This window comes from Denticeps clupeoides, chromosome 11 (assembly GCF_900700375.1).
Source record: "Denticeps clupeoides chromosome 11, fDenClu1.1, whole genome shotgun sequence".
Classification (NCBI taxonomy): Eukaryota; Metazoa; Chordata; class Actinopteri; order Clupeiformes; family Denticipitidae; genus Denticeps; species Denticeps clupeoides.
The window spans coordinates 21,640,410-21,658,331 of NC_041717.1; the positions used below are offsets into that span (position 1 = coordinate 21,640,410).

The window sequence follows — 17,922 nt, forward strand, 5'->3', positions numbered from 1 at the left end:
TTACTACCATCATGTCCCTGAGGAACACACTTAACCCTGAGTGTCTCTGGGGGGGGGACTGTCCCTGTCACTACTGATTGTAAGGCGCGCTGGATACGGGCGTCTGATAAATGCTGTGGTAATTAATGAAACAGAAGAGTTGTCTTTTATGCTGAACTTCTCATGAAATGAAACCACCAGATACCATGAGCAGCTTCCTGCACCCTCACCTGTGGTGTCCTATAAAAGAGGAGCAACAGTGAGGAAGGAACGGTTGTTTAACAGTTTCGATTGCTCTGCTTGTAGTAACACAATGGGGAAAAAAATGATATCATAGAATATGTTCTGTACATCTTTCTGTACAACGAATATCTAATGTATCACAAGCATAAAAAAATCACATAATAAGCATAAAAACTTTAACCATATGAGCAAGTGTTTGTTAGTGTAAATGCACGTTGTAAGTCGCTCTGGATAAGCATGTCTGCCAAATGCCTTAAACGTAAATGTAAATGCCAAGAAAGGAAAGTGAGAGTGAAACTCGGATGGGGAGGTGTTGGTAGGAGGAGTCTCAAAAACGGGTCTCAAAACAATCTGTGTCATCCACACATTTCAGACTGAACTTTCAGCATCGTCAGGCACAAATCTGGTGAGAAATTTTCTTATCTACCACTTTGCACAGTTTTTTTAGACATTTATTAGTCTACAGCTAATCCAAGATAAAAATATAGCCGCGGGCAGTCAAGACAGTTTAGCACGCAGTCTGCCGAATCGCAAAGCTACTAAAGTTTAACGCTTTGAGAAATAATTCCCAAAAATATAGTTCTTTTGCATATATCTTCCACATTTTGTTCTATCCATGTACAATTTTTACAATTGGGCAAAATTCTATTTAGTCTAGACTGAATATATCCTGAGATTTCAGCATACATATCAGATTAAAACGTGTAGGACAGAAACACATCTTGGTTAGCTCGTGTCGATTGTTTTATCATACGGCCAAATAAAGATAAGTAATTGTACATAATTATTGCCATTTTTTTTTTACCACGCATTTGTTTTATAGCTACAGTTTTGGTGTGGAGGTTTTAATTCACTGTGCTGCATGAAAATGTATAAGAAAAATACATCGATCACCGTTCTGAACCATCTCATCATAAAGTTGAATGCGTTCTAGTGCACTTTTAATGTAAACATTCAAATTAAGTGTTTGAAATTCAAAGGCTAGTAAAATGTCAGAGTCAGGTGGAACAGGTTCTCTTCATGATTGGACATGCCTAGAAGTGTTACACAGCTCTCGACATGCCGTTATAAATCTTCTTACAATACATTCGGCTAAAATGATTAACAAACTTTATTTTTAGTTTGAGAACATTATTACGTCACATATTAGCCTGCATTTTTATAAACCTTCTCCCTCCTCTTGTTCTAAATCCTCCAATCACAGCTTCTTCAGCTGCAGACGAGTGCAGCATCCCCCTACCGTGGAGGAGTGTGTACAGGAGGGAACACCTCTCTGCCTGATCAGTCGTACATAACGTATAGTGTTGGTGGAGTTGGTCCAATGGGCGGCCGGATCAGACAGATTCATTAGATTCTCGGCGTGAGAGCGTCTGATGCTCCAATGGATCCAAGATGGCGCCGGTGAGGTCGGCTGCTGTCGCGGCTGCTCCGACTTGAAGCATTTCACCGCATATCATACCGTGTGTGACTGTGAATGTGAGAAGAAAAATTAGAATTTGATTCCTTGCGTGAGAGATGGCAGTCCTGGCTTGTGTCTGAGTCACAGCGGATCCCCACGGGGCTTTGTGCACCTGACGAGGATTCCCGGAACACTGCCAGCCACGCCCCGCTCGATTCCCTGCGCCTGCAGCTCAATAAGATTTCCTGCACCAGTGCTCCGGGGTCCTGGTATTCAGAGCGCAGGAGACGTGACTTGCACTCAACTGGTCTCTGTCTTGGTTGTATTTCTGGTTTCGGCTTGTGCCTTGGTCCTTGTTTTTCAGGTGGATCATGTGTACCTTCCCTTTCCCGTCCCCACTCCACCCTTCCCAAAGCTTCTTCCTGTATGTTGGTGTGTCCTGTGGTGGAAATAAATTGTTGTGGAATCTGTCTGAGCCTGCGTCGTCCCTTTTAACCCTTGTCCCTGTGACAGTCTGGTCCAAGTTTGTTGGATGCTGTTCCCAAGGTTCATTACAACTTAAAATACAATATTTTTTAATAGATTAAATTTCATGCCGGGTTTTCAAAACCGACTTTTGCATATTATGTAATTAGCAAAAAAATCTAATGTTGTGGACATTATTGGCCATGGGTTTCGCCTTTAAGACAATAATTAATATGCAGCAAAGATTTTGAAAATCAGACAAAAACGGATCAAAAGTGCTTGTTATAGCTCATCTGACTCTGGATCTACCTGCCAGGTTTCAAAGGTGAAATCCAGAGAAATCCATGAAACCGCACTAAAACAATCAGCAAATTGTCACTTGATTGGCATATTCCTTGCAACCCAGAAATGTGGGCAGAAGCTGGCTCATATTAGAAAGGTTGTGGGTTCAAATCTGCAACGGAGGTTCCATTAATCGGGGTACCGTCCCCACACACTGCTCCCCGGGCTCCGATATAAATGAGGTGCTCTGGAAGCAGGTACAACCGATATTTCTTTTCTTGTTCTAACAGGACTCTGCACCATGGGAGGACAGCCGTCCACCTTTACCGAAAGTCAGCACACAACTGAGGTTGCTGCTCTGGGACGGCCTTTTCAGCTTGGCATGCTGTATGATTGCAGGAATGATTCACTTATTCCAGGTAATAACTAAACAAATTCATAAATCGCCATGCACCTTGTACATGTGAAATATATTACAAAAAATATCATTTTATAAACTTTTACAGGCTCTATGTGATGTGAAATCTTTTCATTCTGATATGATAAATACTTTTCTGCAGGAGTAACTCTGTGGGACAATAAGCAGCTTCAGAGGAACACATCGGTTGAACCACGGGTCACCACTGAGTTCAAGGTCACTACTTCTGACTCCATTGAGGAGAAGGCAAATGCATTAAAAGTGTCTGGTTCCCTCAAGTTGAGCATGTTAGCAGGTCTGGTTGACGTCAGCGGTTCAGCAAAATATTTTGAAGATACAAAGAAATCCTGCAGACAGTCAAGAGTAACTCTTCAGTACCACAGAACAACAAAGTATGAACATCTGACCATGGGTCGCCCGGGCCGTGGAGCAAAGTCACGTCCAAATGTGTTTGGGGACAACGCTGCCACACATGTGGTCACAGCTGTGCTGTATGGAGCTGACGCGTACTTTGTATTTGATCGAGAGGTATCTCCAGAGGAGGATCAGCTGGAGGTTGAAAGAAATGCTGAGCTCATCTTCAACAAACAAGCAGAAGGAGGAGCCGCACTTGAAATGAGTGACGATGAGAAAAAAGCAGTGGAACAGTTCAGATGTACATTCCATGGTGATTTCAGATTAACCACAAACCCAACCTCCTTTGATGAAGCTGTGAGGGTTTATTCAGATCTTCCAAAGTTGCTTGGAGAAGATGCAGAACATGCAGTCCCACTGAGGGTTTGGCTCTACCCTATAGACAAGCTGATTTCTCAGGCTGCCGGAGTTCAGAGAGAAATCAGTAATAATATTGTCACCTACTCATCAGAAATCATTGAAAATTTACTCATGACTGAAATGAAATGCAATGATCTTCTTAAAGAAGCCGCAGCAAGAACCTTCCCCAAACTGGAACAGAAAATTGAGGTTTTGAAGAAGAACTGTCATCAGTACAAGATAGAATTAATGCAGAAGCTTGGTAGAATTATTCCTTCAGTCCGTAGAGGTGCAGAAGAAGAGGATGCCCTTGCTCAGATTTTGAAAATGCATGAAAAATCTCCCTTCAACAGCAAGGCACTTAGCCGCTGGATCCAGAACAAGGAAAGAGAATCTGAAGCTGTGAAATCCATCCTGGTCGAGCTGCAGGAAATGGGTGTAGAGGCTGTTGGTAACCCAGGATCCCTTTTATTCAATCTGGACACGGTGGTGTGCTTCACTTTTACCTCCATTGACCAACCAGATGTCTTCCTGTCTAAACTCTCCCGTTACCTCACACCATCAGCATTGGAGGAGACCTCTGAGGAATTCTCAAATGTGGAGGATGAAATTGCTGAGTGGATCACAGATGATGTAATGCATGAGATGAGGAAGGAATTGAACATTTTTACAGACTTGAAGAAACATTCAGAAGGACGGAGCACAAAATTTATTGTCTCATCAAAACAGGATGAAAGCCAGTCTGGTTCATGCATCTTCGTTTATCAAAAAGAATCTAATGTAGCAGCTCGATTTGTTCCTCCAGTGAAGCTCAAGACACCAAGTTCTGTCCGCGCATCAGAAGACAGCTTGAGTGTAAAGACAGACACCTCCTGCATGACCACAGAAGACTGTAGAGTAGAATACAGGATGGAAGAGATGATGGAGTGGAGCTCAGTCCCAGTGAGGAAAGGTCAACCTGTAGTAACTCTGCCAAATCTCAAGCCCAACACTGAGTATGAGATCAGAATCCTAGCTGTGGGGATGCTGGGATACACTGTGGAGGGTGAAATTGTCAAGATGAAAACTCTTGAGAAAAGTAATCAGCATATAGCCAAATCAGTTAAAGGTGACCCACAGAAAGCCACCCTCTTGCAACAAGGAAGACTTTCAATCTACAGTCTGAACCTCAAGACTGAAGGAAGTCAGGTGTTCTTCAAAAAAGATTTTTGTAAACCAACATCACATAAGGAGAACAAGACCATAATGCTTCTTGGTGCCACAGGCTCAGGAAAGACCACCTTGATCAATGGCATGGTCAACTACATGCTGGGGGTCCAGTGGAACGATGACTTCAGATTTAAACTTATTAATGAGGTGACAAGCAAGACCCAGGCAGAGAGCCAGACCTCAGAAGTTACAGCCTATCAGCTTCACCACCAGGAGGGGTTCCAGGTTCCTTACTCTGTCACTATCATAGACACTCCAGGGTTTGGTGACACCAGAGGGATTAGGAAAGACCGGGAAATTATAGAGAAGATCAGAGAGTTTTTCAGCAACCCCAATGGCCTTCTGACCATTGATGCCGTGTGCTTTGTAGTCCAGTCGGCTTTAGCCAGACTCACGCAGACGCAGAAATACGTCTTCGACTCCATCCTCTCTATCTTTGGGAAGGACATAGCCAATAACATCATTGTCATGATCACCTTTGCTGATGGACAAGCACCTCCAGTGCTGGAGGCCCTGAAAACTGCTGATATTCCCTGTGCCAAAACCCAAGATGGATCCATTCAGCATTTCAAATTCAACAACTCTGCTCTCTTTGTCTCAAGTGAAGCATCAGATGACTTTAATTTTGACAGGATGTTCTGGAAAATGGGCAATGCAAGCATGAAAACCTTCTTTGATCATTTAAACAAAATGGAATCCAAGAGTCTCCAGCTGACTAATGAAGTCCTGAAAGAACGAAAAATCTTGGAAATAACCATTTGTTCAATGCAAAAACTAATTAACACTGGACTTCTGAAGCTTCATGAAATAAAGGCTACTAGCATTGCTCTGCAGCAGCACAAGTGTCTTATGGAAGCCAACAAAGATTTTGAGTATGAGGTTGATGAGCCAAGGACCAAGAAGATTGATAATGAACCTGAAACATACGTCACCAACTGCCTGAAGTGCAACTTTACTTGTCATTATCCCTGTCTAATATCTAATGATGCCGATAAGGAAGATTGCGCGGTCATGGAGAACGGCTCGTGCACGATTTGTCCAGGCAAATGCAACTGGGACCTGCACCACAACGTTCCTTACAGGTTTGAAGTGGAAATCGTTAAAAAGAAGGACACGTACCATGACCTGAAGAAACGTTATGAAGCTGCACTGGGAAAAAAGATGAATGCAGAAAAAATCATGCAACAACTAGGGAGGGAATATAAAGAGGTACAAGAAAACGTCTTCATAACGAGTGATAAGGTGAACAGCTGCCTGAATCGTCTGCAGGCGATTGCCCTTCGGCCCGACCCCCTATCTACCCCGGAATACATCGAGATGCTGATCGAGTCTGAGAAGCAGGAGTGTAAACCGGGGTACCAAGCTCGGATTGCTGAGCTACGGGAGGTAAAGAAACACGCGGAGCTCGTGCAGAGAATGGCAACCGGGGGGCCGCCAGATACGAAGAAAAGAAAAGTGGAACAGGCCCAGCAGAAAAAATGCGGACTGTTCTCTGATATGTCCAAATGGTTTGGTCTTAAATAGAAAGGACAAATGCAGCTTAGATCCTAAGCAGAGGTTCATTTAATTGAAGCATTTTTTAATATTTTTGGACATTCAACAATAAATATGTGAGGAAAGAAACAGATCATTTTGTAGCTGTATTTTACAGTAGAGTCATTCCAGTTGTACTGAATCATGGTTTCTTATTCTATGTGAAATGATGACAAAACCTACTTTGTCAGTACCATTGAGTCAGTACTTATTTTTATTTCTTTTACAACTGAGTTGTGTGATCTTAATGTAGCGCTAAATGGAGAAATTAAAATATTGCTTTATCACCTCACAGTTCACATCTATGAATCTACAAAAAGCAAAAAAAAAAAAAAAAAAAAAACGTCTTTATTGTGCTTTTCCTGTCAATCACCTTTCTATGCAGTGTGATTTACTCAAATAAAAATACATTATGCTGAATTTATGTTCTGATTATTTTTCATGTCCTCCTTGAACCATCACCTTGTCGTGGTGGACGAGTTTGAGAGCCCTAATGATCCTAGAAGATGTGTTGTCTGGGGCACTTGGTGCCCCTGGTAGGGTCTCCCGTGACAAATTGGTCTTAGCTAAAGGGTGAGACAAAGATTGGCTCAGAAGACCTTTCAGGCGTATGGTGAGTCCATGGAGAAAGACTACCGATCGGCTCCAAAGAGGTTCTGGCAAACCATCCGACGCCTCAGGAGAGAAAGCAGCAACTCGGTCACCCTGTTTACAGTACCTATTAGCTCCCTGGAAATAAGAGCACTGTTATATATACACACACACACACACACACACTTCTCATTCCCAAAGTACTAACCCTTACTAATGCTGTACTTCTGATCATGTCCTCGTGCATGTCATGTGTGCAATAAACCGACCTGGAGTCTTTTATTGTGTCCACATTTGTGTTGTGACAGTATAATCATAAAAAGTTATTCTTCATTTAAACGCAGCAATTTCTAAGAAGTGGAAAGCGAAAGTCAGTGTTGATGGTGGACGTGAGGATGTTCAGAACACGTTGTAGGAGGAGTCTACGCTGCTCAATAAAAGCTGTGCGGTCCACAAACTTTCTAACTGAAATTTCAGAATTTCTGAGGGACACACGAGGTAAGCGGTTTTACTTCTGAGGAACCGATGTCACAGTGTTGTGTGTGTGTGTGTGTATTTATATATGGATATATATATATATATATCCATATATATATATATGGATTATGCTGCGGCTTAATCACGATCAATCACATTAATACAGACTCAAGGCACAGCAATATATATTCACTTAACATGTTTATTGAACATCTTGAACATTCATATTAACAAAAACCTCCACAACGATATTAATAGGTCTGTAGTTTACTGTAATTTTTGTACGAGGTAGATTTACTGAGACGCTGACGTCCGTGAGAGTGGTTTGTTGCAAACTGGGTGAAATGTTGGCCACGTACGCGTCGTGTTAATGTGGTATTTTAATTTAATGTGGTATTTTGTATATATAGACAGATATATGAATTCTCACTGAAGGCATCAAAACTATGAATGAACACATGTGGAGTTCTGTACGTAACAAAAAAAGGTGAAATAAGTGAAAACATATTTTATATTCTAGTTTCTTTGCTCTGGTTACTGCTTTACACACTCTTGGCATTCTCTCGATGAGCTTCAAGAGGTCGTCACCTGAAATGCTTCTCCAACAGTCTTGAAGGAGTTCCCAGAGGTGTTTAGCACTTGTTGGTCCAGCTCACCCCAAACCATCTTTATTTGGGTTCAGGTCCGGTGACTGTGGAGGTCAGGTCTCCACTTTTTGTTAAGTACAGAACTCCACATGTGTTCATTCATAGTTTTGATGCCTTCAGTGAGAATCTACCAACGTAAATGGTCATGAAGATAAAGACAACACGTTGAATGAGAAGGTGTCCAGACGTTTGCCCTGTACTGTGTGTGTGTGTGTGTGTGTGTATATATAAATATATATAGTGTGTGTGTGTGTGTGTGTGTATTCATACATACAAAATTGTGACTGTATACGAAACAGAAAGCAACAATATCATCCCCAAATTACAGTCATAATTGTTATCTTTATGGGACCTATGGTTACATGAAGGTTCCTCCCCCCTCTGCCTCGGACGATGAATGCTGAGGATGCAGAAGAATGAACAGAAAACGGGCTGCTCCCCTCAGTTAATCACGAGACACAAGCAGTTTCTTTTAACAGATCCATACGCCATTAAAACGAAGATAAATAGAAATAACATTTAAATCAGCAAACACAAATTTATGAACACAAAATCCATACATTAGTAATGCACATCAATTTTACAGGCATAATAACACAGTTTCTCATACCTCATTGGCCAAGTTAGCTCAAGGGAAGAAAATCGTGAACCTCTCTTCATAAGACTTTACTTTACCTTACTTTACTTTACTTGGCAGATTCGTTCTCGTTCGATTTCTATAGATTATGAGTTTACAAAACTAAGAACCCTAATAAGGCCTAAGTACTCAGAAAAAAAACATGCTTGGAAAGTGCTAGACAATTTTTTATTTATTTATTTTGTGAGTGTGTGTGTGTGTGTTGGATTCATCTGAAATACTTTTTGAACAAGTGGGTTTTCAACTGCTTCTTAAAGGTGGTGGTGGTCTCGGAGACCCCGTGAAGAGGGGGTTTTTAGTCTCGTTTCGTTTGCAGATCTGAGAGGGCGTGCGGGAGTGTAGCTGGCTAGTAGTGTGTTGGTGTCAGAAGGTGCACTTCCATGCAGCATCAAGGATTTGAACTCGATGTGAGCAGCTACCGGGAGCCGGTGGAGAGAGGTGAGAAGAGGCGGGACATGGGTGTATTTCGACGTCAATACAAACATCAAGGCTTTTTGCAGACGCCGTGGGTGTTAACAGTAGCGAGACGTCTTCATTACACCACATTACATGTGGTTTAAACTAAATGAATGAAACAGGGTTGTGGTCTGAGAAAGTGTCATGAACGAATTTCAGATTACACATAGATTTCATATAGATTACAATCAGGATAAAATCTGATTGAGGGTGTGGCCATTTTTGATGTGTTGTACCTGGACAAGAGAAAGACAGCATGTGTGGATATTAAAATCCCCAACAATAAGGACATTTTCATACTTGGCCATGATGTTTGCCAGAAAGTCCTAAAAAATTCCCACAGTATAATTCCATTCTACTTTTAAAAGGCGTAATGATCTTAGATAGATGATTGCACTCAACATGTACACAAGCATCTACATTAACCATTTTGATCAAATTCACCATGCCCATTTTCTATATCAATCATCTTCTATTTAATTTTCCTGTATTTCATGACTATAAAAATATTAAATAGTCATGAAATGGAAGTCTAAAACATAATTGTGGGCTTAACACAGTCCTTGTGGACTCACAATAATGAATTATAATGAATTCTAATATACAGAATATATTATCCTATGTGCATATTTTTTTTAATTTAATTCCCATTTATCCTTTTTTATTTTAACTTTAATGTAGATCACCTATGTATTTTTTGTAACCTACTTGACAGGGTCACCACTCAAATGCAAAATTATTTTAAAAGTATAACAGATTTCATAAATAAAGGATACATATGTATAATGTCTGAGTTTAAAATTCTAAAAATATTATAAAAATGAAGACAAAGACCCTGTTATACCTATCAGAATCTTTGTAATGATCTGTGTTTACTCCAACATAATTTGTGTGTGTGGTTGTGTGTGTGCATGTGTGTGTGTGTGTGTGCGAGCTCAGCTACGATGCAGAAGCCAGTGTGTCTGATTGATACTGGGATGGATGGGATTCTGCGTGTGAAGCAGAAGGCTCTGGACATCCTACAGCAGATCCAGAATCCGGTGGTGGTGGTGGGGGTGGTGGGACTCTACCGGACTGGGAAGTCCTACCTCATGAACCAACTTGCTGGGAAACAAACAGGTCCTGTCCTACAAACACTTCAGGCTGAATACATCCGTCATCAGTTGCTCCCGTTAGGGGTCGCCATGGCGGATCAACCGGATCAACTGTCCGGCCGGGCTGTCCGCACAGCCCATTCGCTGTAAATGCTTCCTGATGCAGCCCGTAAAGCGAGCTTGTTCAGGAGTTGTCTTTTAAAAGTGGTGATTCCCACGTCTGCGTCTTCATACCCATATTCATGCACGTAAACCAGCTCAAATTCAACTGATTACGCTTCGTGTCCCCTCTCAGGCTTCGCCCTGGGCAGCACTATAGAGTCTAAGACCAAAGGAATCTGGATGTGGTGTGTGCCGCACCCCTCGAAAGCTGGACACACCCTGGTGCTGTTGGACACAGAGGGACTAGGAGACATACAGAAGGTGAAATTATTACACATTTCCTCATAAACACTGACCAAATCTAGAAGAAGGTCTGTTCTGATGTCTATGATCCCTCATGTTCTAACTATTGGAAGTTCCATAAATATTTTTAATAAAACACAACGTTCTGAAATGTAACATTTTTGACAGAATTAAATGTTTTAAACACCCTCTGTCACCGCCAGTGATGGTCTAGTTGGTAAGGAAGCAAATGTGTAATCGGAAGGTTGTAGGTTCTAATCCCAAAACACCAAATCAACCCCAATTCAAATCCCACTGAGCTCACATTGATGAAGGTCCCATCCCCACACGCTGCTCCCCCGACGCCTGTCATGGTGCCCACTGCTAAATACAGAGTTAAATACAGAGGACACGTGTCTTTCACAATGACAATCACTTCACTTTCGCTTTCACATTCCTGCCTAGTGATAGAGAACGTGAACAACAAAGGGAGGGGAAAAGGAGGCAGGAAAACCACCTGGAAAACCACCGGACAGGTTTTTCCGGTGAATCAGAGGCAACAGCGATCCCGTTCCGTTTGTTTCGTGGACAGAAATAGAACATACAAAAGGACAGAGAAGACAGGGAAAAAACCCATATGGAGCTAAACAGAGACACTGAACAATACAAAATGAAGAACGTACGTCTGGTCTGCATGTGGGTTCATGCCGCTTTCTAGTTACTCAGGTATTTACGGGACTCCCTTACTGAGCCCGATTTCCTGAGTAGACCAGTTAAATTGCATACCATGGGACAGGACACTGACCATAACACGTTCCATACCATAGGACAAGACACTGACCATAACACTTTCCATACCATGGGACAGGACACTGACCATAACACTTTCCATACCATAGGACAGGACACTGACATTACACTTTCCATACCATGGGACAGGACACTGAATATTACACTTTCCATACCATAGGACAGGACACTGACCATAACACTTTCCATACCATGGGACAGGACACTGACCATAACACTTTCCATACCATAGGACGGGATACTGACCATAACACTTTTCATACCATAGGACGGGATACTGACCATAACACTTTTCATACCATAGGACGGGATACTGACCATAACACTTTTCATACCATGGGACAGGACACTGACCATAACACTTTCCATACCATAGGACGGGATACTGACCATAACACAGGCGCTCGGGGAGCAATCTTTGGGGACGGTGGCACCTCAGTGGCACCTTGGCAGTTATTTATTAGGATTGTGGTGATTGGATAAAATTGCAAGATCACACAGAATTCCTGTATTCAATAAAATGTATGTTCATTATGTCAAAACTCTTGAGGTACGTGGATTCTGATCATATTTCTTCTGTGTCAGGGGGACTCAAAGCATGACACCAAGATCTTTTCTCTGGCTGTTCTTCTGAGCAGCACTCTCATCTACAACAGCCGTGGGACCATTGATAACAAGGCCATAGAGGAGCTCCAGTATCCTTTTGGGCATAATTCTAACACAAAAAATCACTCCAGGGTGGTGCTATATTCTTTTATGAAACATATATTTTAAAATCTGATATTGCTGAACATTTCTTGACAACTCACTACAGATTTGTAACAGAAATATCAGAACATATTAAGTTCAAATCATCTGATGAAGTTGGAGACAGTGCACATTTTGTAAAGTTCTTCCCCACGTTCATCTGGGCTGTGAGAGATTTCACTCTTGAGCTAAAGCTTGACAACAAGTGCACAACAGAGGATGAATACTTAGAATTAGCTCTGCAGCTGAAAACTGGTGATTTTTAAACTTCATAAATTCTGTGTTGGAACAGTGTTCATAACTTCTTATTAAGTGACTGTAGTCCTGGCAGACTTCATTTGTTTTAATCTTGTTTTAAGGTACCTCCAAAATAACAACGGAATACAACCTACCACGAGAATGCATCCGAAATTACTTTCCATCCCGGAAATGCTTCGTTTTTCCATTTCCAACTAATCCAGAAAACTTAACAGCTCTGGATCACTTGGAATCATCTGACCTCTTGAGCAATTTCTTGGAAAAATCAAGGGAGTTTTGCGACTTTGTCTTTCATGAAAGCCCAGTCAAAAAGCTGCAGGATGGACAGACGGTCAATGCCAGAGGTGAGTTATGTTAATTAAGGAATGTAAAAAATATATATAAATATGCAAAAATTTGGCCCGTCATCATTTAATTTCTTGGCCTTTGTTTCCTGTGTTTGAGTTGAATGCTCATGTGAAAGTGAACGTTTTAGTCATTGTGCTGCACAGCACACATTTACATTTACAGTATTTATCAGATGGCCTTATCCAGAGTGACTTACAACCAGTAGTTACAGGGACAGTCCCCCCCCTGGAGACACTCAGGTTTAAGTGTCTTGCTCAGGGACACGATGGTAGTGAGTGGGATTTGAACCTGGGTCTTCTGGTTCATAGGCGAGTGTGTTACCCGCTAGGCTACTACCACCTCCCTCCATTTCAGGGGCAGTGGTGGCCTAGCGGTTAAGGAAGCGGCCCCGTAATCAGAAGGTTGTCGGTTCGAATCCCGATCCGCCAGGGTGCCACTGAGGTGCCACTGAGCAAAGCACCGTCCCCACACACTGCTCCCCGGGCGCCTGTCATGGCTGCCCACTGCTCACTCAGGGTGATGGGTTAAATGCAGAGGACAAATTTCACTGTGTGCATCGTGTGCTGTGCTGCTGTGTATCACATGTGACAATCACTTCACTTTACTTTTTTCTTTGCGTGAATCGCACACAATTGCCGAATGTGATGGGTCCTGTGTAATTGTCATACGCTGCCTTATATCTTTTTGTCATTTTGTCATTTTTACAGCCTTAACAAGCAAAATCTATTAAAATAACCCTGACGTGTAAGAATAATTTTAACGTCTGTCTCACCCTGAAGTTTTTGGCCACCTGGTGAAGACATACGTGGACACCATCTCTAAAGGAGACATACCCTGTCTGGAGAACGCAGTGGTGGCCATGGCACAGATTGAGAATGAAGCCGCAGTAAAGGAGGGGCTGCAGGTATACAAGAGTGGCATGGAGCAGCTGAAGGAGAACTTCCCTGTGGAGGTGATGGAGATCACTGCTAAACATCAAGACTTAAATATGACGGCAACACAAGCCTTCATGAAGCGATCCTTTAAAGACACCGAAGGGAAACACCTGAAAGAACTGGAGGTAAAAAGCGTCCTCAAACCATCTACATTTACCGAATTTACCAGACGCCCTTATCCAGAGCGACTTACAATCAGTAGTTACAGGGACAGTCCCCCCCAGGAGACACTCGGGATTAAGTGTCTTGCTCAGGGACACAATGGTAGTAAGTGGGGTTTGAACCTGGGTCCCCCCCTAGGCCACTACCACCACCCTACCAAACCAAACTACAGACCCCACAAGTACCAAACTCATTTTTATTCTATTACAAGTTCTCCATCCAAAGTTCATAGATCGTACAGGTACTTACTGAAAGCAGATGGTTGATGATACAAAAGACAATAACAGTGGAGCTGTTATAACTGTATCTTCATTTCTGCATCTTCATTTTAGGAAACTATAAATGACCTCTTTGAAGGATATTTGCGCCAAAATCAGGAGTCGTCCAAGAGAAAGTGTGAAGAGATTCTGTCGCAGCTTTCTGCAGAAATGGCTACGAATCTGAAGGAGGGAATCTATGCAGAACGCGGCGGCTATGGTCTGTTTTGCAATGACGTGAAAAAGATTGTGGACGATTACAAAAAAAATACAGGAAAGCAAGTCAAGGTCAGAGACGAGTTGTAAGACCATCTCATCGTGATTCTCAGCAGCAGCATTATTACTGATGTGCGGATCTTGTCCCCAGGCTGAAGAAGTTCTGAAGGACTTCCTGCAGCAAAAGAGTGTTGATTCTAATCTGATTCGGCAGGCTGATAAGAGACTGACTGAAAAGGAGAAAAAGATCGCTGGTGAGAGAAATATAATATTCCATGAAGTTATATCTTTAAACTGAATACACATTACTGACCCACCTAACATTACATGAAACCTTTGGACACCTCTGCTTCGAGTTATTGGGGTATTTATAAGGACCTTTATTGTAAATAATGGGGCAGTGGTGGTTAAATGTAGATCACAAGGTTTGTCCAATTGTCCAGTCAGGGACATTTTGTCATCAATGAGACATATTACAGGTAACCGGCATAAGGAAGTCTTATGTCTTAATATGGCCATATTTTCTTGTTTCTTTCCGTTTATTCATTAATTATGCAGGCCTTTCAATTAGCATTAGTCTATTAATAATAGCAACTGCTACAGACCACAGTATTGCAAATATTGCAAGTATACAGTGAAGCAATATGCAAATATTCCAAACAGAACCAAACATTACACGTTTATGTTTTAACATAAAATATGTGTAACAGGTCGGGTGAAGGTGTGCAAATAGGTAAAGTGAGAGTAAATGGTAAAAGATTTGTGCAGAATTCTGGGGGGATTGAGTCCAGAAGTGGTTGAAAGTGTAGTAGCGTTCTGTCCTGTGTAGTGTTGTGGTGGTCAGTTTCAGTTTCATCACTTTCACATGAAACCTCTAACAGCTTTGAGTCCAGCAGTAATAATTCCCCAGTTCAAAGATTGTCCATTAATATCTTTTCTTTCTGCATTACCAGAGCAAAGAGAGAAAGAAATCCTCCTGGAACAGGATTTAATGTCCAAAGAGCAGGAGCGGCTCCAACTGGAACAAAAGATGGCAGCAGAGCAGAAGAGTAACCTCGAGCGCGTGAATCAGTTGAAGGACAAAATGGAGGCAGAGATGAGGCTCATGAGGGCCGAGGGGGAAAAGGAGATGCAGAGTAAGCTGAGAGAGCAGGCTGCCCTGCTGGAAAAGGGTTTTAAAGAGAAAGCTGATATGATGGCCCAGGAAATGCGAGAGTTCCAGATCAAGAATGCTGAAGCCGAGGAGAGAAGATCCAGGGAATTTACATCAATGATGGAGAGTATGAACCAGAGACATGGGGAGGCAATGTCTCAAATGATGAGGCAGCACCAAGAGCAGATGAAATCACTAGTCCGCAGACCACGTAATGATGGATGTGTTGTGCTATAATGTCACTGATCATTACTTCAGTAGACTTTACAGACTGGAGGATTTAGATCTTCCATGTGGTCATGCATGTGTGGGAAAATGATTTAAAAAATGATTAGTAAATTCTGATATTTTTACCTTCATCTCAATATTATGCTAGTAGTTTTAGGTTTTCACAATGGTATTGTGCGCTATCATTATGTATGTTCTGGATATGTTGTAAAATGTTTCATATACAGTCTACATATTCTAATCACAAATTGCCTTGTATTGGATAAGAAGCAGCAACGGTGCAAGAGATGACCTAAAAACGGCCACACCGGGGTTCTGGTGGCCCAGCGGGTAAAGAAGGTTGCGGGTGTGAATCCCAAATTGCCAACGTCCCCACAAACTGCTGCCCTTTCATGGCGGCCCACTGCTCCCTCAAGACAGAAATGTGTTTGCTGTGAGTGTCCAGGCCGACTTGCTCAACCAACAGGTCCTCAAACGTGGACATCTTGACTGCTGAGTGCAGGTCTCGCAGCACTGCCCCTATACAGTTACGCAGGTATTGCTTGTCCGTACCCGTTCCGTTAATCTTTGAGGACGTGCACAAAAAACGCACAGGATACGGACTGTGGATGGATGTGCGTACATATTGCGCACGTGGTAAACAGCTAGTTTGCAGGGTTAAAAGCAGAGGACACATTTTGCTGTCTCCGTGCTGTTTCACAATCACTTCACTTTCACCATTTTAAAATGCAATTTACCTACAATTCTATCATACTACATATATATAATTATTACTGTGTATAAACCAAGATGAAACTTTGTGGGGCAGATGTAACTAAATAAATGATACCATAATAAGTTTTCAAATTGCTTTTTTTGTACGTTCATGTGTCTTTCACTGTGGACAGGCTTCCGTCGGGCCACTCTGCCATAAAGCCCAGACTGGTGGAGGGCTGCAGTGATGGTTGACGTTCTACAACTTTCTCCCATCTCACGACTGCGTCTCTGGAGCTTAGTCCCATTGATCTTTGGGTTCTTCTTTACCTCTCTAACCAGGGCTCTTCTCCCTCGATAGCTCAGTTTGGCCAGACGGCCAGGTCTAGGAAGGGTTCTTCCATTTAAGGATTATGGAGGCCACTGTGCTCTTAAGAACCATAAGTGCAGCAGAATTTTTTTGTAGCCTTGGCCAACGTTTGCTCTGACCTGCATTGTGAGCTGTGCGGTCTTATATAGACAGGGGTGTGGCTTTCCTAACCAAGTCCAATCAGTAGAACCAAACACAGATGGACTCAATTGAAGGTGCAGAACCATCTCAAGGACGATCAAAAGAAATGGACAGATCCTGAGTTAAATCAGCTGTCAGGATTGGCTCCAGGTGATCAAGACATCTGAAGCCAATTACGACTGCCTATAAAAGACTGTAACTCCGCCCCTTCTGCAGCGGCGCCATTTTAGTGGACTCAGGTGAGTGAACGCTGTCATGAACTTGACCTTCGTTCTTTACCTGGCAACAATATAAGTTCTGGCAACCGGCACACGCCTGCGAGTTTGTTTACGTTGACCCCGTTTTATTTCCCTTTCCAGCCACCGTGCTGGTGTTTATTTATTTTTATTATTAATAAAATCCCTTTCCCAGCATGTCCCGCCTCTGCGCTTCCTTCCCCCATCAGCTCGCCAACGTGACCACAGCAAAGGGTCTGAATAGTTAGGACCATGTGGTATTGTTAATAAATCAGCAAACTTTCAAAAACTTGATTTGAAAAATGATTTTAGCAAATGGCTTTTATATAACAAAGAATGAAAATTTTAAGGAATTTTAAAGAAGAAAAAACTGATTGTAGAGGCTGAGCAAACCGGCTTTTAGCTTTAAATACAGTCATATATGGTAGTGAAAAATTACGACTTTGCACTTATAAACTGGAAATTCATGGCCGAAGGCAGAGACATTGAGACAAAACTCAACAAGGATAAGCGCTCAGCTCCACTCCACTTAAAGGTCGAACCTGGGAAAGAGTTGTGACGGGATTTACGCGAGAACGAGCAGTAAACCAATCCGGTAATTTCAGATTATTTCTCCAGATTTTTGGAAATACTGCATTTGCGGTCAACAACAAGCACACAGGTTATAACAACTAAACTAAACTAGATTGTAAGCATTGCACCTCTAGCCCACACCACCCTCAGGACAATGGACAAGCTGAGAGAACTGTTCAGAAGACAAAGAAGATTCTGAAACAAAATGTCCGCCACAAGATTCCATCT

The 17,922-nt window shown here is 42.2% G+C and overlaps 2 protein-coding genes across 3 annotated transcripts; both read left to right on the plus strand.

The window, feature by feature from the left end:
* The first annotated feature begins 596 nt into the window (after positions 1 to 596).
* LOC114800082 (uncharacterized) lies at positions 597 to 6,596 on the plus strand. Of its 2 annotated transcripts, XM_028997172.1 has the most exons (4): positions 597 to 628; positions 1,427 to 1,623; positions 2,659 to 2,787; positions 2,929 to 6,596. In XM_028997172.1, the coding sequence occupies exons 2-4, from the start codon at positions 1,596 to 1,598 to the stop codon at positions 6,270 to 6,272; spliced, it is 3,501 nt and encodes a 1,166-aa protein (XP_028853005.1). In that variant the 5' UTR covers positions 597 to 628; positions 1,427 to 1,595; the 3' UTR covers positions 6,273 to 6,596. The 2 variants fall into 2 exon arrangements, with proteins under 2 accessions (XP_028853005.1, XP_028853006.1); XM_028997173.1 differs by lacking the exon at positions 1,427 to 1,623 and having other exon boundaries at positions 608 to 628.
* Positions 6,597 to 9,970: 3,374 nt separating this feature from the next.
* Positions 9,971 to 16,481, plus strand: LOC114800094 (guanylate-binding protein 1-like). The gene is made up of 9 exons (XM_028997196.1): positions 9,971 to 10,208; positions 10,479 to 10,606; positions 11,963 to 12,072; positions 12,192 to 12,379; positions 12,484 to 12,726; positions 13,510 to 13,790; positions 14,160 to 14,372; positions 14,452 to 14,554; positions 15,254 to 16,481. The coding sequence occupies exons 1-9, from the start codon at positions 10,001 to 10,003 to the stop codon at positions 15,688 to 15,690; spliced, it is 1,911 nt and encodes a 636-aa protein (XP_028853029.1). The 5' UTR covers positions 9,971 to 10,000; the 3' UTR covers positions 15,691 to 16,481.
* The last annotated feature ends 1,441 nt before the right edge of the window (positions 16,482 to 17,922 follow it).

What these genes read in the sequence shown, in the direction of transcription:
- LOC114800082 (XM_028997172.1), top strand. Translation starts at nt 1,596, where the DNA reads ATGCTCCAATGGATCCAAGATGGCGCCG. An exon ending in ATGGATCCAAGATGGCGCCG is followed by an intron (nt 1,624 to 2,658) that starts GTGAGGTCGGCT and finishes TTGTTCTAACAG; the next exon opens with GACTCTGCACCATGGGAGGA. An exon ending in GAATGATTCACTTATTCCAG is followed by an intron (nt 2,788 to 2,928) that starts GTAATAACTAAA and finishes ACTTTTCTGCAG; the next exon opens with GAGTAACTCTGTGGGACAAT.
- LOC114800094 (XM_028997196.1), top strand. Translation starts at nt 10,001, where the DNA reads ATGTGTGTGTGTGTGTGTGCGAGCTCAGCTACGATGCAGAAGCCAGTG. An exon ending in ACTTGCTGGGAAACAAACAG is followed by an intron (nt 10,209 to 10,478) that starts GTCCTGTCCTAC and finishes GTCCCCTCTCAG; the next exon opens with GCTTCGCCCTGGGCAGCACT. An exon ending in ATACAGGAAAGCAAGTCAAG is followed by an intron (nt 14,373 to 14,451) that starts GTCAGAGACGAG and finishes TCTTGTCCCCAG; the next exon opens with GCTGAAGAAGTTCTGAAGGA.